The following is a 26,296-nucleotide window of genomic DNA, read 5'->3' as shown; positions in this document are numbered from 1 at the left end:
TTGTGTTTCTAGCTATTTTTAATCTTTTTTTTTTTGGTGCTAATAGTGTAGCCTTATTTTTTGGTATACTGAAGAAAAAGACACCTTGGTTCTTCCGTTAGCAGACGTTGTACATTCTGTAGTTGTTGTGTGGTTTGTTAAGCCTTATATAACCCCTGCTATCAGGGCCTTTTGTTTGGCATATGTTTGAGCAATCGAGGAGAACAATCGAGTCTCGGCATCGTTAATGTGGCAATGTTTGTGTCTTCAGGGAGGACAGGCAGGCTTGCCTAGCGGCTTGTATCATAGCAACTTCAACAAGGTCCGATGCTTTATAAACCGTTGGAAGCCATCTACAGCGTTGATGCCATAAAATATCAGTTTCCTCTGAAATATAAAGCTTAGCCTAGGCTACACTGTACATTGAGGGATATTGGGACATTTTATCCATGCTCAATGAGAGAGAGAGAGAGAATTTTTTTTAAGATTGGCTGAGCGTGCATGCAGAGATTTACTATTTCTTCCTGCGGTGTGTGTGTGTGTGTGTGTGTGTGTGTACTGTATGCTGAGCCCACCTAATCCTCTTATCTCTGTCTCAGTAGGCTGATGAATAGACAGCTGAAGAGAAAGTCAGGAAGCAAGAGATGAGGCGAAGTGAAAGAATGAGGAAGTCGAGGAGGAGAGAGAAGCGGGAGGTGGGGGGGAGGGAAACCAGCCTCAGCAGTTCTGCCTGCCAGACATTCAGGATTGTGCTGAGGGGTTTCAAAGAGCTCCTTCTTCAGCTGGACCTGGCAACTCTTGTCTGACCTGGCAACGCCTGTCTGACCTGGCAACGTGCTGAGGCACAGACCCACTGGTCTTATCTCTGTCCTCACACACACCTGGTCTGGTCTTATCTCTGTCCTCAGTCAGAGATCTCTGTCCCTCTCTCTCTGCCCCCCCCCCCCCCCCCTCCTCCTCTCTCTCTCTCTCTCTCTCTCTCTCTCTCTCTCTCTCTCTCTCTCTCTCTCTCTCTCCTCTGACAGACACACCTGGTCTGGTCTTATCTGTCCTCAGTCAGTCCACAGCTGGTCTGGTCTTCAAATACATCAATTCAAATACATTCCCCAGACCATCGCCCCACTCTCTCCCTACCCTCCTCTCCTCCCTCTCTCCCTACCCTCCTCTCCTCCCTCTCTCCCTACCCTCCTCTCCTCTCTCCCTACCCTCCTCTCCTCCCTCCCTCCCTCCATGTACCTTCCTTCCCTCCTCACTGTCTCCCTACCCTCCTCTCCTCCCTGTCTCCCTACCCTCCTCTCCTCCCTGTCTCCCTACCCTCCTCTCCTCCCTGTCTCCCTACCCTTCCCTCCTCCCTGTCTCCCTACCCTCCTCTCCTCCCTGTCACCCTACCATCCTCTCCTCCCTGTCTCCCTACCCTCCTCTCCTCCCTGTCTCCCTACCCTCCTCTCCTCCCTGTCTCCCGAACCCTCTCCTTCCTCTCTCCCTAACCTCCTCTCCTCCCTCTCTCCCTCTCCCTACCCTCCTCTCCTCCCTCTCTCCCTACCCTACCCTCCTCTCCTCCCTCTCTCCCTACCCTCCTCTCCTCCTTCTCTCCCTACATTCCTCTCCTCCCTCTCTCCCTACCCTCCTCTCCTCCCTCTCTCCCTACCCTCCTCTCCTCCCTCTCTCCATGTATCAACATCAAGGTCTGTCTGGTGTGTCGACGACTGATAAGCGTGTTTTATGTGAGCTGTCTTATCTGAAGCAGACACACATGCAGTACATGCACGCGCACAGTCGCACACGCACACACATGCATACACACATGCACACGCAGTAAGGACTGTATTGATTCCAGATGCAGATATAAAGCCTGACACAGCAGTAACCAGATACTGGTGTGGTGTTATTGACTTAAGATGTTAAATAAACAGGACAGGATTTCATTTAAATTGCTCTGGTCTAGCCCAGAGGGAAGAAAATACTGCTGAAGGCAATGTGAACATGAAGACATTCTGATTCCAACTGTCAGAGAGGATCATGGGACATTTTAAACTCTAATGTAGAATTATTATTATTATATTGTCTCTTGTTGTATATGTGTACATTTGTATTTTCTTTTATAAAAATTTTGTAGTATTGATTGGTTCCTGCCCAGGGATTACAGATGGAAATTGTCTGTCTAGCTTTTCAGTATAATATATCAGAAACAAGAATCAGAAAGCTTTATTGTCATTGCACAGTATAATGACATTTTAATATGCATCACCTAAAAACGATACCTGCATACACACGCTACACACCACAACATTCATGTACCACATACACCCGTATTTCACAATAAGAATAAGTTAAAAGGAAGTATAAAAAGCAACATTTAAGAACAGCAGAGCATCACAGCAGAATATTGCACATTGGTAGCCAAAGTCATATTGCACTTACGGTCCTGGGTGTTATGATGAAGTGGATGTGGTGGCAATAGGGGGGGGGGGGGGGGGGGGGGGGGGGGTATTTAGTTCGGTGATGGCTCTAGGAAAGAAGCTGTTCTGCGTCCTGGAGGTGGGTGCAGACCAGGGTTTCCGTTAGAAAAATTTGCCGTCGGACATCGTGTCCGGGAAGAATTCGATTTACCGGACAAACGTGATATATTCCGGTCATCATATTAAAATATAATAATTGTTTTTTTTTCCAAAATCATATATTTTTTTCCTCCAAATCTAATGTTTGTCGCGGTGATTACTGTTGTGTAGCGGCCTATATATGCCATTTAATGTCTATTTCTCATCCGATACGATTAGATGCGAGCTATATAATATATAATAATATAACATGATTTGACGCATGCGCGCTATGCCATGCGTCAAATCCAGCGCTGAACGGGTCCAGCGCTGAACGGGCGCCTCACTGGGAACTGAACAGACAGCATCGATCAATGAACGGACTCCACATTACGTTAACTGAAGTTTGTTAAATTGTTTGGGATTAATGTGAGTTTTCTATTTTCTCTTTACAGTTTTACCCTTTTTTTTTTTAAAATCAATAAAACAACGTCATTTCTATAAGTCTCGCTGGTTGGGAAGGCATTTCGTTTAGCTCGGGAGTATGACAATGGGAAGAACATAACTGTTTATTGAGAAACAATTGATAGGCAGTCTGGGATACGTATATAAAGAAATACCACAATGTCTAGATGTATAACATTTTATTGAACAGTAACAGTGCAAGCATGTAGGCTACGGGGAACAGGGATTTTGGTCAGTAGGTCCTTTGTACAGAGGGCGTTTCTCTCCGACAACGCGTTCCCAGGTACCATGGAAGTCATAGGTAGTCCAGCACACTGACAGAGAGACAGACAGACAGACAGACAGACAGACAGACAGACAGACAGACAGACAGGCAGACAGACAGGCAGACAGACAGACAGACAGACAGATAGACAGACAGACAGACAGACAGACAGTCAGCTTACTTCTACCCTTTTGAGTGGAATTACTCCTTTAATTAGCTGTTAGCCATCTCAAAGCCCCCTGAGTTGCTCGTCAACACTGAGAATAGACCACATTATAGAAACCAAAACACCGTTTTTTTAAATCCACAGGGAATAACCGAGAGTGTAAGGAAAGGCACACCCAGCGCTGTCAGTGGTGGGGAGACTTGAAGTGGCTTTGCTTGATTTCCATCACAGATTCAAGGATTGAAACACTGATGAAAATAGGGAGTAATAGTGATGGGATTATTTTAGATTATTTTAGATTAGATTAGATTAGATTAGGTGAGATTCAACTTTATTGTCATTGCAGAGTACAAGTACCAGACAACAAAATGCAGTTTAGCATCTAACCAGAAGTGCAAATAGTGATATAAAAACAAACACTTAACTTTCGGGGAAACTGCTAAAATAAAATAAATTAAATAAATTTAAAAAGAAAGCGACTATTAGCACCGCCGAATGACAACAAACGTATGAGTAATGAGTAAAACAATGTCACTTTTATAGTATGTTGTTTAACTTGCCGTTCGGTCGCCATGGCTCTGGTGTGTGTAGCAGCTTCAGCTAGCTGGCTGGAAACTTCTAGGGGTGCGTTCGTAAACACGCTCTGAGAGCGCCGGAGCGCACGCTGGCTTCGATGTCACAGAGCGACCGAGTCGTTCGATTGGACGAGAGGCGTTCCGCGAGTGCTGATCGGATTTCCAGAGCGTGTTTACGAACGCACCCAGCCAGCTTTAGCGAATTGTATTCAAAGGGAATTATTTTCACCGGACAATATGTCCGACGACTTTTCAATTTGTCGGACTTCACCAAATTTTACCGGACAAAGACCGGCAATTGCCGGTTAACGGAAACCCAGGTGCAGACACATAAAATGTGGATGTTGATGCATTTAACTCCTAAATAAACCCACCTCCTTCCTCCTCTCCTCCTCTCCTCCCCTCCTCCCCCCCCCCCCCCCCACCCCTGCAGGATGCGTGAGAACATGTCCACCATGGTGCTGGTGAAGGAGGACCAGGAGGACCCTGGGGAGGAGAAGCTCTCCCAGGAGGAGATCATCTGCAAGACCAAGCAGGTGATCCAGGGCCTGGAGGCGCTAAAGCAGGAGCACCACAGCATCCTGGGGGGCCTGCTGGGCACGCTGCGCTGCCTGAAGCAGGACGAGGAGGGGGGGGTCCTGGTAGAGGAGAAGAGCCACATGATCCGCAAGTCCATGGAGATGCTGGACCTGGGGCTGGGGGAGGCGCAGGTCAGTAGACACCTCGCTGAGAGATGATAGATGTCTATGGTATCATCTCTGAGAGTCTAGATGTCTATGGTGTCATCTAGTCCTCTAGATGTCTATGGTATCATCTCTGAGAGTCTAGATGTCTATGGTATCATCTCTGAGAGTCTAGATGTCTATGGTATCGTCTCTGAGAGTCTAGATGTCTATGGTATCATCTCTGAGAGTCTAGATGTCTATGGTATCATCTCTGAGAGTCTAGATGTCTATGGTGTCATCTCTGAGAGTCTAGATGTCTATGGTATCGTCTCTGAGAGTCTAGTCTATGGTGTCATCTAGGGCTGCACGATTTGGGGAAAACAATTGAATTGCGATTATTTGGACAGATATTGCGATTGCGATTTAATTTGCGATTATTTTTTTTAAAGCGACCCAAAGGAAGTTTTTGTAAAGTGTGGCCATATCTCCGGCTAGGAAGGTCGTATCAACGTGCAGTTTGTTTGTACGTCTTCAGGGGACTTAGAGGCTCCCTCCTCTCGCACCCCCACAGCCCGAGCTACGAGTGAAAGAACTAAACTTACATTGGGTTGCTTTAAAGTTGGGTTGCTTTAAAATCAAGCTTCAGATTAAAACATGTGATGGAGCATTACTAACCTGACCCAGGTGGTTTGTTTCACACAACCATCTAGGACAGCTTAATTGGAAGCTGTTTGGAAAAGGGCAGGTACTTTCAAAAAATACTTGGCAGGTGATTGGATGAATCTGTCTATCATGGACTAATTTCAGAGAGCATTACCACATGATACCACAGGGTTTGACGCTTACCTTTTCCCCAGGTAGCACTGTGCTACCATGTCAAAACATTTAGTAGCACACCAAGAATTTCAGTAGCACAATGAAAATTGCGCAATTTTCCTATGACGACAACAAATTATCATAATCATAACATATTTAAAGAAAAGTGTTGGTATGGCTTTAAAAGCAGCATGGTCTAGCCTCCATTTACTGTTTGATTTACTTTACCTCTGAATAGGAAAGTCTTTTACGCACAGCGGAGAAAGTCAAACATTTTTACGCAACGCCAAAACGGGAGGGAACTCGGATACAACTTTAATATACAACTGAGACGAAAAATTAATATATTTTCTTGATTCGTGTTTTTTCTTCTTCTGTAAATTACATAGTTGTCGACATTTTTGTGGGTTTTGGGCTGCGACGCATTCAAGTGCTCAACGATGTTCGGTCGAGTGTCTCTCCTGTTTGTGCATCTGGTGCTGCTGAACGAGGTGACCTCGGTGGCCAGGGTGTCGAGGAAGTCGCCCCGGGGCCGCTCGTGCCTGGACCTACTGGAGGATATATATGTTTTCTTCGTCACTCTCGTCTCCAGCTGTAATGTTGACTCCACTACCCCCCTCTACCTCCTCTCTGTCTGGAACGGTGCTAACATTAGCCTTGCTAAAGTATGCCGTAATCGGATTAATTTTAACAGCGGTCTTTTTCTGACAGGATTTTCAAATGTAAATGCGAGCTTGTTGTGCTTGCGGGTCACGTGTCTGTTTTTTTTTTTTTCTGTTTTCAAAGGATTGCATTGGTTTAGATGCGCTGTGATCTTATTAACGAACATAAGATTGACTGCGCATGACAGTAGTTACGTTTTTTTTTTTTTTTTTTTTTTTTGGTCGCACTGGTGCGATTGAATGTATTTCCAAGTCGCACAGAAATATATTCACTCGCAAATGCGACCAAAACAGTCGCACTGTCGAACCCTGTACCATCAAACTGTTAACTGCTCTTATGCCATCAAACTGTTCTAATGCAAGGATGAGAACTTAAAAGATATGAATTGGAACAACATATTTATGTATGGGTTTTTTAAACAGCTGCCATTTTGTTTCTCTCAAGTGTCAAATTGTTTTGAACAATTCCAATATGAAAATAAAATAGGACCTTTCTACAAACAAGGTTATTTAATTATGGCTCAGGAGCAGCATCTAAATATTGCACATACTGCAATCAAGTTAAATAAAGTCATAATAAAAATGTCCAGTAAAAAAGAATAGGTCCTTTCTGTAAACATTGAAATAGATAAGTGCACGGCTCGACCGCAGATCGGTTGTTGTTGCATAGTACTCCACATTTTTCAGCTCCGTACGTGCGGGATGGAATCACATTATCTTTTATTGAGCGTTTGGATTAGTTTTTTAAACTCTTCGTTGCTCACAGTGTTAATAGACACCACGTCTTTAGCGAGGTAATGCGTGATGGAATTGGTTATTTCACGGTGCCTTCGTGAGAACAGCCGCAAAGACTCTAAAACTCTAGTTTGCTTAACGTTAGACTGGGCTACGGGACTTTCACTTAACTCTCTGTTTCTGACCGTACACTCGTCATAGAGCTGCCCGTGGTACTTGTTCAAGTGCTGATACAGGTTTGTGGTGTTGCCTCTGGATGGAGCGATTGTTCCACGACAGGTCGTGCGCAACACCTGCTTTTGTTGCACATCCTAAACCCGAAATACTTACAACAGAAGTGCTGTTTTTCTTCGGGACTAAATCGTTGCTTCTGGCTCTGCTGAAGCCATTTATCCACCATGAATGTTGCTAGCTACTGAAACGTCTTCACAGATTCACACCTGGGCGTTTCACGTGCAGTGTTGTTGTTCTTGGGTGTGTGCGTTCATTGACGTTGAATCCGACGCGCTGTATAATGTATCCCAAATCGCAGGCTTTGCGATTTGCTAATCGCACCATCTCAAATCGCGATTTCGATTTAAAATCGATTAATCGTGCAGCCCTAGTGTCATCTAGTGCTGGTATCATCTCTGAGGGTCCTCTAGATGTCATGGTATCATTCTGGGCCTGGGGGAGGCGCAGGTCAGTACACACGTCTCTGAGAGGCCTCTAGTTTAGTTTAGATGCTAGACCTGGGGCTGGGGGAGGCGCAGGTCAGTACACAAATCTCCTGAGATGCCTCCTAGATGTCTGGTATCACCTCTGAGAGATGATAGATATCTATGGTATCATCCCCTGGATGAAGGTGGCATGATGGACTATCCACAATACACCTGCTTGATTAATCTTTTTTTTATTTTTAAAATGTTCTTACGATCCTCCTTTTTCTGTATTTTTTTATGCTGTATGTAAAGCACTTTGAATTGCCACTGTTGTATGAAATGTGCTGTACAAATAAACATAGTAATATCAGCATTATTCATGACCCAGTGTTCTTCCTCACCCCCCCATGCCTCCCCCCCCCCCCCCAGGTGATGATGGCGCTGTCGGGCCACCTGAGCTCTGTGGAGTCGGAGAAGCAGAAGCTTCGTGCCCAGGTGAGGAGGCTAATGATGTTAATGATGCTAGGGAACTGTAACAGTGCTGTTCCTTGCCCAGGTGAGGAGGCTCTGCCAGGAGAATGGTGCTAATGATGCTAATGATGCTAATGATGCTAATAATGCTAATGATGCTAATGATGCTAGGGAACTGTAACAGTCCTGCTCCGTGCCCAGGTGAGGAGGCTCTGCCAGGGGAATGATGCTAATGATGCTAGTGTAACAGTGCTGCTCCATGCCCAGGTGCGGAGGCTCTGCCAGGAGAACCAGTGGCTGAGGGACGAGCTGGCGGGCACTCAGCAGAAGCTGCAGAGGAGCGAGCAGGGCGTGGCTCAGCTGGAGGAGGAGAAGAAGCACCTGGAGTTCATGAACCAGCTGAAGAAGTACGACCAGGACCTGTCTCCCTCCGTGAGTCACCGTTATATGACATCACCGCTCAGATACATATGACATCACCGGTTAGATACGTATGACATCACCGTTTAGATACATATGACATCACCATTTAGATACATATGTATGACATCACCAACCACACACCAGCCACCACCACACCTGCTGGGACGACTCTGAATGATCCTCTTCCTCTTGTGTCTCTCCTCTCTCTCTCTCTCTCCCTCTCTCCCCCCCCTCTCTCTCTCTCCCTCCTCCCTCTCTCCCTCCCTCTCTCTCTCCCTCTCTCTCTCTCGCTCTCTCTCTCTCTCCCCCCCTCTCTCTCCCTCCTCCCTCTCTCTCCCTCCCTCCCTCCCTCTCTAGGAGGAGAAGGACTCTGACTGCAGTAAAGAGACTCTGGACGACCTCTTCCCAGACGACCAGGATGACCAACCCCCTGGCAGTGAGTCTCCCATGATCCTCTCTGGCAGTCACACACACACACACACACACCTTGTCCTTTCTCTTTCCTCACCTCCTTTTCCTTATTACTGTGTTCCCTGCCTTGCGTGCGCTGGTCCCTCCGTATCCAACTCTGCTTCAAACACACTGAACTTTAAAGTGCCATTAGACAGAGCTGGTTGAGTCTGAAAGCAGGCCAAATGGAAATGGAGGCATACAGGGTGCCTCTCCCTCCTCCCTCCTTCCCCACACGCAGAGCAGCAAGATTTACAGACAAAATGTTTCGACTTAAATTATTTAAAAAGAGTTCCTAGTACTCCTCTCGTATAAATACAGTACTGTGTAATGATCCGACAAAGAAACAATTACTGCTAATTAAATAAAAGAGGCCTGAGCTAAACTACATTAGCGAGATAAAATAAAAAAGGATACATTTCCAGTAATTGCTCTACTGCAGTGAGCTAATGAGTATGCATATGACGCTGGGAGGGAGGGAGGGAGAGAGAGAGAGAGATGAGGGGGGGAGGGAGATAGATGAAGGGTGAGGAGAGAGAGAGAGATGAGGGTAGGGAGAGAGAGAGAGAGAGAGAGAGAGAGAGAGAGAGATGAATGGGGGGGAGAGAGATGAGAGAGAGGGGGGGGGAGAGGGGGAGAGAGAGAGAGGGATGTGCACGATCTAACTATCCCTTTGTTTTATTTTGCATTATGTGTTATTATTTTATTTAGATGTGTGAGTCGGTGGGGTTAATCAGAGCTCCCTGAGGACACACACACAGAGACAAAGGCGGGATCAAAGGGATGTGTGGGTAGGATGGCAGGAAGCTCTCCAGGGAGGGAGGGGGGGAGCGGGGGAGGACCGCAGCATCAAACACTGCCCCCCCCCCCTGCCTGAGCATGCTTACGGTAATCCTTCCCCAGATGAAACAGATCTGTCTGAGACTGGGATCTGTGCCTGGGCACGCCTCGCACTGACGTGGGTTAGACTCCGACACAGCCCCCTCCCTTCCTGAAACACAGCCCTGAAACACAGCCACCTCTCTGAATGATTATGTTTATAATTTGTGTTTTCAAAGCCTGACATCAGAAGTTATCGGCTTTTCGTTCGACTGTGTTACATTAAGAGTCTAACTTTAACCTTGGGATACACCTTAACAGTGCCCCTTTCCCTTTTTCAATCATGATTCGATCTTCTGTGTCTCATATTTCACATTCTGGGCTAACATCTGTGGCATTTCCCTGCATGTCCGTATGATTCCACACCTGGAACTCCTCCTTGGTTAGCCGCTAGCTGTCTTCCTGTGTGGTAGACTGGTGTTATTTCTGTGCAGGACCACTTTCTAAAATACAAGATCTGTGCCCAAGACTTCCTTCCTTCATTTGGTATGACATTTATATCATTGTAATGTATTGTGCCCAGTAAATGTTAGACAGCGTGAAAAGTGTGACAACATACCCTGCAGCTCCCCTACTTAGAGGACATCGATTTTTTTGACAAGGCAGCATAAATTGGCAGAACAAAGGCAATGGTGATGATGTTTAGTCTGATGACATTTTGGCACCTGGCCAGTTTTAGGTGCTTGAAGAAACATTGTGCTTGCTGGCTTGAGTAACGTGTCGGTTTCTCTCACCACGAACTTAGAATTTCCTCAAGCAGTGGTCAAGGAGGTTGTCACTTTCGCGTTCAGTGGGGTTAATAACGGTCACGTGTTAGCATTAGCACTGATACAAGCTACTTGTCCATTGGACAACTGCAGGAGGAAGTCCACTTGTCCAAACATAAAATGTACAAGCCTTAATGTCGAGTCCTGCTGCTAGTGAGACTAGTCGTGTTATAACTGTACAGGACCACTTCCTGTGTGGTAGAGACTACTGTTATTACTGTAGCAGCCTGCTGGATCTCCTTCAGTGTTATAATAGAAGCCCTTTTAATGACAAACCCAATCAGTTGGTTTCCTGACCTCTCTCTTATACACACTCTTGCACCCCCACAGCGCACCACACACACACACACACACACACACACACACACACACACACACACGCCCACACACTCATAGCAGCGTGTGAGGGAGGGGTCTTGGTGGTTTCCTGTCCCATCCAGACCACACACTGAGCATCAGAACCGTGTCTCAGCTGTCTAACTGCAGCAGTAAGAATGTGTGTGTAGGAGGGAGATCCAGATGTTAATAGTGTCTGTAACCTCAACACCCTCCCTCTCCATCTCTCCCCCCTCCCCTCCATCCCCCACTCCCCCCTCCCTATCCATCTCTCCCCCCTCCCCTCCATCCCCCCCTCCCCTCCCCTCCATCCCCCCCTCCATCTCTCTACCCCCCCCCCCTCCCCTCCACCTCCACCCCCCCTCCATCTCTCTGTCTCCCCTCTCCCCTCCATCTCCCCACCCCCTCCCCCCCTCCATCTCTCCCCTCCCTCCCCCTCCCCTCCATCTCTCTGCCTCCCCTCTCCACCCCCTCCCCTCCATCTCTCCACCTCGATCCCCTCCCCTCACTCCACCCCCTCCCCCCCCCCCCCCCCCCCCCCCCTCCAGGCCAGCAGCCCCTCCTCAGCAGCAGTGCAGCAGCAGCCGCGGCCCAGCAGGGAGGGTATGAGATCCCGGCCCGGCTCAGGACCCTCCACAACCTGGTGATCCAGTACGCCTCCCAGGGGAGGTACGAGGTGGCGGTGCCCCTCTGCAAGCAAGCGCTGGAGGACCTGGAGAAGACCTCCGGACACACCCACCCAGATGTGGCCACCATGCTCAACATCCTGGCCCTGGTCTACAGGTGAGGGGGGGGGGGAGCACCATGCTCAACATCCTGGCCCTGGTCTACAGGTGAGGGGGGGGGGGAGCACCATGCTCAACATCCTGGCCCTGGTCTACAGGTGACTACAGGGGGGGACGGAGGAGGTGGAGGTGGGGGTGGAGGTGGAGGTTTCAAGTTTTTTCTGAGTGGGGCAGTCCCACTCATTGTTCATGTTATTGGACAGATACAGTGAAGACAGACAGGAAAGTAAGGAGAAGAAGAGAGAGAGGGCATGTCAGCAGGGCATGGGCCGGATTCTAACCCATGCCGACATGGGCATATGTGTGAACTAGACCACTGGACCACCCCAGGCCACGAGGTTTCAAGTTTTATTGTTACGTCACATTATACAAGAGTAAGAGAGTAAAGTTCTTAGGCTTCCGTTCCTGACATTGCAGCACAAGACAATAAGACAACAGACATACTTCAAGATATGAAAGTGTCAATAGTACAGGACATAAGTGACAAGTAAGACAGGATACAATTAGCAGTTCAACTAGTACTGGTTCTCCTGTCAAGATGGTGACAGTCAGGTTTGGCAGGTTTGGCGTGCTGGTAGTGTTATCGCTGGTATTTAAAAAATGGATGGCACTAATAGACCTATCGCTAAGCCACGCCCCAAAATAGAAATTGTCCAATCATATCACAGCAAAAGTCACTACAGGCAGAAAACTCAGACAAACAACGCACTAATATCTGATGGTGAAAAGCTTCTAGACAAAGTATATATTCTTGTCATCTTTAAAAAACATGTCTATTACTTACTTGTAAATCAGAAATTTGAAATCCCGCCATTGTAAGTCATTGAATGTCATTCAGTCACGGTCGGTCAGTCAAGTCACTGTCAGTGAAGAATTTAAGTGAGCGTTGTTTGTTTGTCCAAGTTTTCAAAGGGGGCGTGGCTTAGCGATAGTCTATTGTATAATGGATGATACCGTTTGTATTATTGAAAACTACTGCCTGTCCAAACCTGTCCTGCTGACTGTCCTGCCAATGTCTCTGCTTGTCCTCCTTTCTCCTTCATCTCTCTACCTCTCATCCTTCATCTCTCTACCTTTCTACATCTTTTAACGTCAAAGCACCACAGTGGAAATAAGCCACCGGCTTTCTTGTGTTATCCTTGACAATTTTTTCTCTCTTTTATACGTGTATGCTTTTTAGACTCCTTTGGAGCTGATAACTGTATGTATACCCCTTTTTAAAAACCTGTCAAATAAATTAATTCATCATTCATTCATTCAGTAATAAAATAGATAGTTCAAGTAGCTGTGAGCTAAAGGTTGGTTGGTGTTGAGTGTCGATGAAGTAGGGAGTAGATTTCCTGCTTTCCTTCTGCCTGCTATAGGAGGTGGAGGATCCATCTTAATGGACAGGGAGGTGTTGGGCAGAAATGCCAGCTATGTATGGAGGGACCATAACAGTCCCCGTTGCGGAGAAACCATGGTTACCATCCCCAGTGTTGTCAAAGGAGGGCCACTGGCCTTGTCCCTCAGAAACCTCTGTTATATACAGGGGTGCACATAACTTTTGGGGGCCAGTGCTCAGAGGAGCACCTAGGGATGCTGCTTGGTGCTCCCCGAGCTCGCGAGTCACGACCCGTCCCACAGGATGGATAAAAAAGGGATACATGGATATATTATGAGCAAAACAACATTTATTCATAAATAAAGATGAACGACCAAATCATTGTGTGCAAAACAAAAGAAACAAATGCAAAATCAAATGACTGCTCTTTAAGAATGAAAGTCTGTCCGACTCCTTTAAACACAATGAAATCAACTGACATCTCTTTAAGCACTAACTGAATGTCTGTTCTTTAAACACACTGAAATAAACTGACATCTCTTTAAGCACTAACTGAATGTCTGTTCTTTAAACACACTGATATAAACGGACATCTCTTTCAGCACTGCTCTGTTCTGTAAACACTGAAATCAACTTAAAAAAAAAAAGTAATAATTTAAAAAAAAAAGCTGTTGGTGCGCAAGAGCGCCTTCATGCGGCTGATCTGCCGCGCAGCATGCATTTTGGCGACGCATGCGCACTGGCGCACCAGTTATGTGCACCCCTGGTTATATACCTACCCAGGGACTCATCTCTCTCTCTCTCTCTCTCTCTCTCTCTGACTCTCTCTCTCTCTGACTCTCTCTCTCTGTCTCTCTCTATCTCTATCTCTGTCTCTCTCTATCTCTGTCTCTCTGTCTCTTTCTCTCTCTGTCTCTCTCTCTCTCTGTCCCTCTCTCTCTCTGTCTCTCTCTCTGTCTCTGTCTCTCTCTTTGTCTCTCTCTCTGTCTCTCTCCCTCTGTCTCTCTCTGTCTCTGTCTCTCTCTCTGACTTGCTCTCTCTGTCTCTTTCACTCTCTGTCTCTCTCTGTGTCTCTCCCTCTCTCTCTCTCTCTCTCTCTCTCTCTCTCTCTGTCTACTTATCTGACTCTCTCTCCTTCTCTATCTCTGACTCCCTGTCTCTCTGTCTCTCCCTCCCTCTCCCTCCCTCCCTCCCCCCTCTCCCTCTCCCCTCTCCCTCTCTCTCTCTCTCTCTCCCTCCCTCCCTCTCTCTCTCTCTCTCTCTCTCAGGGACCAGAACAAGTACAAAGAGGCAGCCAACCTGCTGAACGATGCCTTGGCCATCAGAGAGAAGACCCTGGGCAGAGACCATCCAGCCGTAAGTCTGCCCCCACCCCCCACCATGAACCTAACCAGACAGGTCAGGTCCAAAAATGTAAATTAGTTGGGCTATGTTTGTGCAAATTTGTGCAAAAGCAACAAATTTGGCCCAGATGTAGCTCAGAGTATGCTCTAATGATTTAGCCAGGGCGCCCGAGCCAGCGACCACTGGGGTCGCCATGGCGGCCAAATCAATATGTCCGTCCTCCGAAAAAGGTTTTGGCTATAACTTTTGAACCAAATTAGCTTCAAATAAAAACTTGGTGTCTTATTTATGTTTCTTGGCCATTAGAAACACATCGGAATGCTTATATTTATAATTGGGTGTGTCTGGACCCCTAATTTGCATATTTCCAAGATGGCGGCTCCCCGAAAATGAGTTTTACCATAACAAAACAAACAAAAAAAATCCATTATTGACCCATTTTGAATGTTGGGGAGCATGTGGGAGGGCCAGACCTCGTGAACTTAACTCTTTGACTGCCAGCCATGTTCAGAGCGGAGAGCTCCACACTGCCAGACTTTTGGGGCATTTTCGCTGAACTTTGAAGACCCACCAAATATTGACTTTTCGGACTACATAAACATTGAACATATCTACCAAAACTTTAGACTCTCTTCTTTCATCAGAAAAAGAAAGTTTGTTTCTAGCCTCTTTGAGTGTTTAGAAATCGGCCGTAGAACATAGGGTGGTTTCAGCAAAAACACCTGATTTTGACCAATAAACAGAGAAAACGAGCTTTTTCTGCAGAACTTTTTTTTTTTTTTTTTTTTTCTGCAGAGAAGCAAATTCAAGCAAAACGGTGACTGACGTCCACATATTTTAGTTTTAGTGACACCTCAAACATCTGAAAAGTTGTTTACTTCTATGAAACAATAAAAACAACACAGGAAAAAAGGCTTTTGATGACAAAATAACTACATTTATTCACAGATTTAGAACATTTAGAACATAATACAAAACATCTAACAAAATAATCTATTTACATGTGTGTGAACTATTTACAGGTGTGTACGTGTGTGTAAACTTATTTACAGATGTGTGTGTATGTGTGTGTGTAAACGTATTTACAGATGTGTGTGTGTGTGTGTGTGTGTGTGTGTGTGTAAACTTATTTACAGATATGTGTGTGTGTCTGTGTGTGTGTGTGTCTCTATGCACACAATCATATTTTTTTTCTGTGTGGTAGGCTGTGAAGCACTCTCCTGAGTGCAGGGGTACATGGCAGGACCTGCACCACATTCTGGTCTCTCTCCTTTTACCCCTTCGAACGCAGACCCTACATTTTCTTGCTGGCTTTGTGTTATTGCTGGTGGGCCTTAATTTTTCCAACTCATGCCTGGCCATCCGGCCATCCAGCCTGCTGTCTGGGTCTCTCTGTCTTGCGGCCCTGGTTTGTCGGACCTCCTCTTCCTCCTCTTCCTCCTCCTCCTCCTCCCCCCCCTCCTCCTCTCTCCCCCTCCTCCCCCTCCTCCTCTCTCCTCCTCTTCCTCCCCCTCCTCCTCCTCTCTCCTCCTCCTCCTCCTCCTCCTCCTCTACATAGGTTTTTTCAGTCCACGACCTCGCCTCCCTCCTCATGAACTCCAAGTGTGTTTTGCACTTCCCCGGGTTCCTGGCCTTGTACAGCACATATGCATTGAACACACACAGCTGAAATAAGTATGCCACAAACTTCTTTGACCAGTTGAGTGTTTTCCGTATGAATGGGTAATATGCAATGTTCTGGTCAAGTTTGTCCACCCCATTCATGCAGGCATTGTATGCCACAACACACTGCGGTTTGAGCTGACCCACCTTCTCCTTCTTCCCTTTCTGCCACACCTCCACCCTCTGCATGCTGTCATGGTGGCAGGTTGTCACCATCCTCACCAGACGCTTGTCCTGCCATGCCATAACCAGCACCCTGCCATTGTGCCGCACCACCCTCCCCTCCACACCCAAGTCGTTCTTTGTCGGCTCCCTTATGATCTGCGGTTCCCCCCTGTTTTTTCGCAGTGTTCCGCAGACGTTGGTGTTGGCTTTGATCAACTGCTCACAAAGTTGAACAGAGTTGTAGAAGTTGTCCATGTAAAGTGTGTATCCGTGTCCTGTGAGACGGTCAAGGAGGGAGAACACTGTGTCTGGGAGTGTGTTATGCTGGCCAACATAAGGCTTAATGTTAAAACAATACCCAGTATAAGAGTCACACAGTATGTAGGATTTAATTCCATACTTCACCGGCTTCTGAGGGTTATACACTTTGAATGATAGGCGGCCACGCCACTGCATCATTCCTTCATCAATGCAGATACTTTCAAAGGGCTGATACAGCTCTTTGAATTTGGCTACAACATGATCTAAAATAGGACGCACTTTATACATTTTATCTGTGGCGTCCTGTGATGCATTATTGTTGTAGTGGAGGAACTTCCAGATGAGCTGATACCTGTTCCTGGACATGGTTTTATTGAAGTATGGAGTGGCGTCCTGTGGATCCACACTCCAATACATTTCTATTTTTGGCTTTTTTATGTAACCGGTGATGAAAGTGAGTCCAAAGAATCGTTTCAGTTCTGGGACTGTCACCGGTTTCCATGACCTCCCTCTGGAGTGTCGGGATGTGTCGGGATGTGCCTGTAAAAACTGCTTGGCATACAGGTTGGTTTGATCTGCAATGTGCTGCACCAGCTCATCAGGAATGAGCAGCTCCAGGAAATCAACCGGCCGGTCAGATTTCAGCTCTGCAGCAGCATTCTGGGGTCCAGGGGTTGCCGTGAATGGAACCTTTGTGGGTTGCCAGTCACCGTCACCCCAACCAGCAGCTTTCTCTGAAGACAGCCGTCTCCTTGCAGCAAACCCACTGGTTGAGGCACGTCCTCTGCTCGATTCAGGAACTGTAAAATATTGAAATATATACCATTTTATACAAAATATATATATACAAAAGGCATGTTTTATTGCTTTGTAATGATGTAGTGTAATAGTGTAATAGTAATAGTAATAGTGTTATACTGCTCTAGTGATGGTTAAAGTTTCAGCACAACACACACAGGTAGACATCAACACAGAGAGGTCACACACAGGTCATCAACACACACATCAACACACAGAGGGAGACTTCAAAGACACAGGTCACACACAGGTCATCAACACAGACATCAACACACAGAGGGAGACTTCAAAGACACAGGTCACACACAGGTCATCAACACACACACATCAACACACAGAGGTATACTTCAAAGACACAGGTAAACATCAACACAGAGGTAGACATCAACACAGGTAGACATCGCACGCACACACACACACACACACACACACACACACACGCGCGCGCGCGTGAAACAGAGCCTCTCTGACCTGAGGCAAGGCAAATTTATTTGTGTAGCACATACATGTAGACCCAAGGTTACCCATAACTACCTCATAACTAATATGAGCCTTACATCACATTACCCATAAACATCCCCTCTTCATCTCCCTCATATCTGCACACACACACACACACACACACACACACTCACACACACTCACACATACAGGCACACACACACACACACACACACACATACAGGCATACAGGCACACACACACACACACACACACAGGCACACACACACACACACACACTCACACATACACACACACGGTCTGTAAAGAATACAAAAAGAAAAACAAATTCATTCATTCATTCATTCAACAGTTTTACCGTTTTTGCTCTCCACCCGCGGGGATCCGCGCTGATCTGGAGAGGAGCCCCTGCTACTATCCGATCGGGAAGGCAACCACTCGTCTGAATCGGGGTCTGGTTCAGAATCGTCCGACTCTGAACTGTTTGAAGAGTCGCTCGATGGCTGCGCTGCTCCGCAATGCTCCGCGCCGCGTTTGGCACATCTCCTATACCAGATCTCGCCGCGTTTGGCACATCTCCTATACCAGATCTGCTTGACCTGATCTGCACCACACTCCTTGCAGATCCACTGCCAGACAAGCTCTGTGCCAGTGTCAACTGCTTATAATGCTTGTCGCCTGAACCTCTCGTCTTCGCTCTCCTCTTCGCCATTACTACAACCCACAACAAGCCACTTCCTTGTCCAGGCTTTTTATAGCTGAGCTAAATCGAACTACTGCCCTCATCTGGGACCGAAATACATTACACCCAAGTCTGAAATTCACACACTAGGTGTAGAACATGTCAATAACGCGATCCCCGCATTTTTTTTTTCTTTTTTCTATAAGACGCCAATTGGCGTCTTTGGCAGTCTACGTTACTATTCTATAAGACGCCAATTGGCGTCTTTGGCAGTCAATGAGTTAAAGACAGTTACAATTAGAATTTTAAAAAGCTGTTTACAGTACAACTACTATTTTCTTCCTCACGTAAGTTATAATTCATCATTCATCATCAGTCATTTTCATAATCTTACAATAATTCCAGGATCCCGCTCTCTGCACCTCACAACATTAGCTAGTTAGTTAGCTGGCTAGCTAACGCCCAGGCTCCACTATGGCCATCGAGCATTGCGTCTGCGCTGCGTTGCGTCCGGAATTGCTGTCAGCCAGGGAACGTTGCTTTTGTAATCAATGAAAGGTGCTCCACTGCCTACGTTGCGTCCACGTTGCGTTGTGGCTGATGGCTGCGTCCAAAGTAAAAATTCGTCAAAGATTGATTTCTGATGGCGAACGCAAATGTATATTTACTATTGTATATTGGTTGTTGGTTATAATTGTATATTGGTTGTTTTCTGGTGTTGTTTTCTTGTTTTGCTCTGTTTGTAGTCTACTTGATGTCTTTTTATCATCAGTTAAATCACCACAGCGGTTAATCCACTAATAGAGAAGATACCAGATTGAAAATGCTTGTAGCCAACTACTCTATAGCTCGTGCCTGGTCGCAGCTATTGCGAATTGTGAATCACCACAGGTGCTTGAAGCTTGTTGCAGAAATGGATGACGAACGGCTGATACTTGAGGTGGAAATATCTATATTTTTATATGCAACAAATGACGGTGGAGCAGGTACAACGTCAAGTTAATGCAACGCCGAATGCGAGGTGACGCAACGCTAGTAGTGGAGCCAGCCTGTAATATTCTACAGTAGCTAGCTATCAAGATAACAATGACTGATGCCTTCTTCTGTTTACACGAACACAGCCCATTGTCATATATGCATTCTTATAGATAGATAGACTTTATTTGTCATTGTTACAGTACAGGTACCAAACAACAAAATTTAGGAGGGGAGGCTCCCCTGGTGTTTAAGAAAGGAAAAAGAAACACATTTTGGAAAAAGCATAGATGCATAAAATCACAAGAAGATAAGGAGCTGGTTTACATCAATAGAGGCTATGTACACAATCCACTGTACTATACTGCACAGATAGTCAACTAGGGTTGTCATATTGCACAAGAAAGTATTTTTTCGCATTTTTTTTTTTTAAAGTGTCACAGTTTGCAGGCTTGAAAATGTACATGTTTGTGCCTCAGCACTAGCTGCCATTACAATCCGTCCGGACTTGTCCTGGGCCCAGAACTTAGGCCTTTTCTGTGTTCAGGGCCTTGACGGCCCTGTGGTAGAAGCTGTCCTTCAGTCTGTTTGTCCTAGCGGCCGGGGTCCTGTACCTCCTGTTCGAGGGCAGCTTGACAAAGTGTTCGTGCCCAGGGTGGGTCGGGTCCTTGGAGATCTTGGAGGCCCTCCTGAGACAGCGTGTTTCGTACAGCTCCTTCAGAGAGGGGAGGGTGGCGCCGGTGATCCCCTGTGCTGTTCTCACGACTCTCTGTAGATCGTTTCTCTCCGCTGCCGTGCAGCTGTGGTACCAGTTGGAGATGCCGAAGGTGAGGATGCTCTCCACTGCGCCGTGGTAGAAGGCCACCAGCATCTCCTGCTTGCTGTGTTGTTTCTTGAGGCATCTCAGGGTGTATAGCCGCTGTTGTGCCCTCTTGATGGTGCCTTGATGGTGCCTTTAGTGCCTTTAGTGTTGATATAATTTCAATTGATAGGAGACATGCTGAAAATAAGGTATTGTCTTGTTTTACTTCTGTCTACTAAACTACTATTTCCTGCAACGACAACATGTAGGCTACAATTTCCTCAATCTTACGTAAGTCATGTATTATGTCATCACAATATGGCCTCTACCTCTAGTAGCGGGACCATTAATTGGGACCTATGCTGTCTCTGCCAATGAGATTCTGATGAACCATTGCAAAGACCCAAAAATGAAGGACTTGTATCACTAGAATGGGAAAAAAAGATTTCTTAGCTATTGCTAATGTTCTTCCTTCTTCTGTTAATGTTACAATTGATCAGTTGAATGACGGTTCAGGTATTGCAGCAACGCTTAAAACACATAATGCTATGTATCACAAACGCTGTAGAAGCTACTGTAGTAGTTGTCGTGTCAAAAGGGCTCCAAAGTATGACGTTGGCTCCTCCTTAGTAGTGAGTCCTAAAAAGCTTCGATCATGTCAACCCAAAGCCTGTGGCATTCATTGTGTCATAGCCTATGTGAGGGGGAGGATATGGATGACCTTCACAAGGCAGTAACAGATAATGTTGATTCCAATCTGAAAAGCTGGGCAGAATCCTGTAAACATTTTTAGCTTCTTGGTAGATTAGTTACACAAGCTTCCGATGTGCACGCAACAGGTGTGTACCACATGCCAAATGTTATATCATGTTGCGATATGCAGCAAAACGGCAAGCATCTCATGACACTGCCAGGCCAGGGTGTCAGAAGGGGAAGCATCTACCAGTGAGTGGGGGACAACCTTTGACCATCTAACTATTGCACAAATTGTTGCTCTGGTTGAGGATTCAGATCCTCCTTCACAATCTCCTATTACGGCAACTCTACAGGAACCTTATGAAAGAACACAGGTGTTTGTGTCTGATTATGAACCCCACACAACAACATTCAAGCAACATCTCCTCAGCTATCTGCCTGAATAGAGTGAACACCAGAAGGGGAGGGAAACCTACATCGCAAACAAGGAACAAGTGGCTAAGAGTTGGCTCAGGATGAGGCAATTTTGTTGATGAGGGCCGCCTTGGTTTTACACAAGTACTGCTTACAACGAGCCCACACATTTGACGGCTCCTTCCCGTCCAACTGTCTCACAACATCTGTTGCTGAACCCTTACGAGTGTTCAATGATATCGTCCTCCATGGTCCAGAGTTCCTCAAACCCTGTGCAGCTAATACAGAAGATGCCAACCTGCAACCGAGAATGTCAATGTCAGAAGTGCATTTGGCGGCACCCATCACACCTGCAAGACCGACGCAATACGTCACAGCAAGGACATTGACATTTGCCAATCGACCTGACCTAAAAGCCAAACAAAACAAAAAAATGGCATTATGCAAATTAGGGGTCCACCCAATCATGAATATAAGCATTCTAATGTGTTTCTAATAGTCAAAAAACATAAAATAGACACCAGGCTTGCATTTCTAGTTCATTTGGTTCAAAAGTTATAGCCGAAACCTTTTTCAGAGGGCGGCCATATTGATTTTGCCGCCATGGCGACCATGGCGGTCGTTGGCTCGGGCGCCCTGGCTAAATCACTAGAGCATACTCTGAGCTACATCTGGGCCATATTTGGTGCTTTTGCACAAATTTGCACCAAAATATTCCTACGGCCCCCAACTAAATGTAATGAGCACAGATGATTGGGATTTTCACAAGCTTTTTCTGTTATATTTATGCTAATGTGAGTGTGTGTCTGTGTGTGTGTGTGTGTGTGTGTCTGTGTCTGTGTGTGTGTCTGTGTGTGTGTGTGTGTGTGTCTGTGTCTGTGTCTGTGTCTGTGTCTGTCTGTCTGTGTGTCTGTGTGCATGTGTGTGTTTGTCGTGTGTCTGTATGTGTGTTCGTTGGTTTGTGTGTTCCAGGTGGCGGCCACCCTCAACAACCTGGCCGTGCTCTACGGGAAGCGAGGGAAGTACAAGGAGGCGGAGCCTCTGTGTAAGAGGGCGCTGGAGATCCGCGAGAAGGTGAGGTCAGAGGGCGTAGGGTCACCGTCGCAAGGGATTGTGGGTATGGAACTGCAGAAGCCTGCAGCATCTCTGCTCTTTGCTTCCAGCAGATTGTTGCTTTTCTTTCATAAGTTTCTCTCATAGTCAAACTAGCTCACTTCATAAACTTCTCCTGTACGCCCCCGACCTGGATTCGACAACACCACCCTCCTCCCTCCCTCCCCCACCCTCCTACATCTCCCCCCTCCCCACAGCCCTCTGTTGTCCAGAGGAGAGCTGTGACTAAAGCCGCTTTTCCATATGTCGGCCCAGGTCGGGTCGGGTCGGGTCAGGTCGGGTCACTTTTGATCTGTTCTGGTTTCCATTATACACAAACCGACCCGGACTAGTAGGAGGAGTAGAGGATAGTAGGCGGAGTTACGCGTCACACGCAGCCTGGCAAAAAGCTTCCGGGTGTACACAGCAACAGCAGTGATTTTTTTGGAGAGAAAGAGAAAGAGAGAGAGGAAGCTATGTACACATAATAAAGTCATGTTTTTTGAACCCTTAAAACCACTGCCTTCACTTGTCTGCTTTATGAACTGTAGTATCATCATCGGGAAACAGCGACAAGACGCGAATCTACCGGAATTTGACACAGCCGGTGTTATTCACAGACAAACACGGTGCCGTTTGCGGGTTAATAACTTCGGTTTACCGGGGGTTAGGATAACAATTCAAACGTGTCCGGAAAGAGGAGAAGCCAGGGAATTCAAAAGTCGATCCTCCACTCCTATCACCGTGGACACAGCGCGGAGCGAATTCCCTGTTAAAACCGGCATTTGACTCATGAGTGAATGGTGAAAATGGCTGGACGGCTGCGGGCGAACTCACCGGTTCATCGAGTTTACGGTTAAAGGCATAACTTCTCGGGGTGTCAGCGCGGTGGTTAAGGGCTCAAAATGACCGTAGACAGATGGTGAAGTTAGCAAAGGAGTATTGTGTTTTTTTACCACCTCCACAGCTGGTGTTATTCACGGACAAACACGGTGCATAATAGCGATTTTTGTGTTGTGCTTGTTGTAAATAAAAGTTATATGATTCATTGAAATGACATTAAACTAAGATAATACGATGGTCAGAATAATTTTTCGAATCTTTCTTAATAAGCTATTACAGAAAATGTAGTGACATTTTCCTAGTGAATGTGGTATTTTCAAGATGGCGGTTGTGAAGAAATAATATGGGATGGGACATGGGATGACGATTGTCCATTGACCAATCAACGGTGTGCAGCGTCACACGTCACTGCGTGCGTCCCAGGTCCCAGGTCCCAGGTCCCTGCTCGGATGTGGTACCTGGGACCTAGGACTGAAGCGACCCGGACCGACGAATGGAAAAGGGGACCGAAGCGGGCTGACCTAGGTCAGCACCAGGTCAGCACCAGGTCTGCAACGTAGTGGAAAAGCACCATTAGAGGCAGGTCCTGGTTCTTTCACAGTCTCTCTGCCATCCTAGAGATGCAAAATGCAGTCTATCTTTTTGTCTGTCTCTCTCTCTCTCTTTTTATCTGTCTCTCTCTCTCTTTATCTGTCTCTCTCTCTCTCTCCCCCTCTCTCTCCCCCCACCCCCTCTCTCTCTCCCTCTGTGCTGGAGAGCAGAGAGCTTCAAGACAGCTGAGACATGTTATCTGTCTCTCTCTATCTGTCTCTCTTTCTGTCTCTATTTATCGGTGTCTCTCTTTCTGTGTCACTTCCTCCTTTTCCTGACTGCTCTTCTTCGTCCTCCTCCCCTCCTCTCTCTCCCCCTCTCCCCCCCCCTCTCTCCCTCTGTGCTGGGGAGCAGAGAGCTTCAAGGCAGCTGAGACGTTTTATTTATATGCTCAGCTTCTTAAACTTTAATGATGAAGCTCAAAGCTCTCGGTTAAGCTGAGCGATTAGCCACCCAGCTAGGTGACGCAGAGAGAGACCAGAGTTGCTGAATCTGTTGGTTTTTTTTCTCTCTCTTTTTATACAAGTACTGTACTTTCCCTCTCATGTGCAAGCTGCTTCAGTCCCTGGTTTATCCCCAGGGATGAAGATGAGAGGAGGAGGAGGAGGGGGGGGGGAGAGAGACGGAGGAGGAGGAGGAGGAGGGGGGCGTCTCTTTTAAGAACTCTCTGGTTACAAGGGAGTACACTGGCTTCTGAAGCATTAATCTGATCAATACATCTCAATCAATATCACCCAGACCTTGACTCCCTTACTGAAACCCTTCACTGCTAATGGTGTTTACAGTAAAGCGGAGGGAGTAGAGACCTAGCATCATTATCAGTACAGCGGTGGGAGAGAGAGACCTAGCATAACATTAATGATGCTAGCTCTCTACTACGGCTGTACTGTTAATGATGCTAGCTCTCTACTCCCACCACTGTACTGTTAACAGGCAGCTCTGAGACCCTGCTGCTGTTCTTTAGTTGTTAAACATCAGGCTGAACCTCTCGGCCACAGAAAGGCCAATCAGGAAGCCTCAATCTGTCAGGCTGCTAACAAGCAGAGAGCCTCTCAGACTGTGTGTGTGTGTGTGTCTCCCCCCCCCCCCTCTCATCCAATCAGAAGCACTCTGAACTACCCCCCAGTCCAGCCCTCCTCTCCCAGTCTAATGAGATACTCCAGCTCCCCCCCCCACCCCTCTAATGGCCTTGACCCTCCCCGCCCCAGCACAGAGGAGATTTGCTACCTCTCTCATTATTCAGTGTTGTATGTATATATGTATACTGTACAGTGGTGTCAAAATGAATTTCCCCCTGGGAACAATAAATCTAATCTAATCTAATGCAAATGAGGGAGGATGGGTCTCTTAAAAACAAAAGAAAAATAAATCTTCCTTCTTCTAGCATCATGACTGCCTATGTCCCCTGTCCCTGGCATAGATTACTGTTTCTTATGATGACTGATGGACAGATGATTCACTTACTTCACTTTGGATAAAGGCGTCTGCTAAATGGCCCAAAAATGTAAATGTAAAAAAGAAAATACGTAATAGTAGAAAATAGTATATACTGTATAAGTAAAGTATAAATATACTTATATTTTCGTCTTCTTGCTTTGAGGCTGTCCGCGTGGCCCGTTATTACGGCTGTTCTGCTTTTCTTCTACCAGTGTTATCTTAACACCACTCCCCCCCCCCCCCCCCCCCTCTCTCAGGTCCTGGGGAAGGACCACCCTGATGTGGCCAAGCAGCTGAACAACCTGGCCCTGCTCTGCCAGAACCAGGGCAAGTACGAGGAGGTGGAATACTACTACCAGCGCGCCCTGGACATCTACCAGACCAAGCTAGGCCCGGACGACCCCAACGTAGCCAAGACCAAAAACAACCTGGTAGGAAGCCAGGGAGGAGGAGGGAGGGGAGGGGGGAGGGAGGGAGATCTACCAGACCAAGCTAGGCCCAGACGACCCCAACGTAGCCAAGACCAAGAACAACCTGGTAGGAAGCCAGGGGGAGGGGGGGAGGAGGGAGGGGAGGGGGGAGGGAGGGAGATCTACCAGACCAAGCTAGGCCCGGACGACCCCAACGTAGCCAAAACCAAAAACAACCTGGTAGGAAGCCAGGGGGAGGGGGGGAGGAGGGAGGGGAGGGGGGAGGGAGGGAGATCTACCAGACCAAGCTAGGCCCGGACGACCCCAACGTAGCCAAGACCAAAAACAACCTGGTAGGAAGCCAGGGGGGAGGGGGGGAGGAGGGAGGGGAGGGAGATCTACCAGACCAAGCTAGGCCCAGACGACCTCAACGTATTGGAACTACCAGACCAAGGGCCGGATTCGAACCCATGCCGACATGGGCAACTGTAGACCTGACTTTTCCTTCGAAATATGAGAATACATTTCTGCGTTGTTGAAAATCAATGGCACATCGCTGGTCAACTAACACAGCTTGTTTTGTGAGCCTGCTAACAATGTAAAGTAGTGTTATAGTTAACCAGGCAGCAGTGGGGGATTACTCACCCAATCCATTGCGTTGCAGTATGTTGGCTTGACTAGTGAGTTTGTGTTGTGATTCTCAACAACGTTGAGACGTAGT

General features: G+C 46.9%; 1 protein-coding gene across 1 annotated transcript in view; it reads left to right on the top strand.

The window, feature by feature from the left end:
- klc1a (kinesin light chain 1a) overlaps positions 1–26,296 on the top strand; it is a 57,533-nt gene that overhangs the window by 17,399 nt on the left and 13,838 nt on the right. Inside the window, exons 2-9 of the mRNA XM_080531597.1 lie at positions 4,421–4,697; positions 7,936–8,001; positions 8,245–8,409; positions 8,758–8,836; positions 11,381–11,615; positions 14,210–14,297; positions 22,175–22,276; positions 25,423–25,596. Coding sequence (XP_080387723.1) covers positions 4,422–4,697; positions 7,936–8,001; positions 8,245–8,409; positions 8,758–8,836; positions 11,381–11,615; positions 14,210–14,297; positions 22,175–22,276; positions 25,423–25,596 — 1,185 coding nt within the window. The 5' untranslated portion in view covers position 4,421. The remainder of the gene's footprint in view (positions 1–4,420; positions 4,698–7,935; positions 8,002–8,244; positions 8,410–8,757; positions 8,837–11,380; positions 11,616–14,209; positions 14,298–22,174; positions 22,277–25,422; positions 25,597–26,296) is intronic.

This window comes from Nansenia antarctica (assembly GCF_963989245.1).
Source record: "Nansenia antarctica genome assembly, chromosome: 1".
Lineage (NCBI taxonomy): Eukaryota > Metazoa > Chordata > Actinopteri > Argentiniformes > Microstomatidae > Nansenia > Nansenia antarctica.
This window is presented reverse-complemented; position numbering and strand designations above follow the sequence as displayed.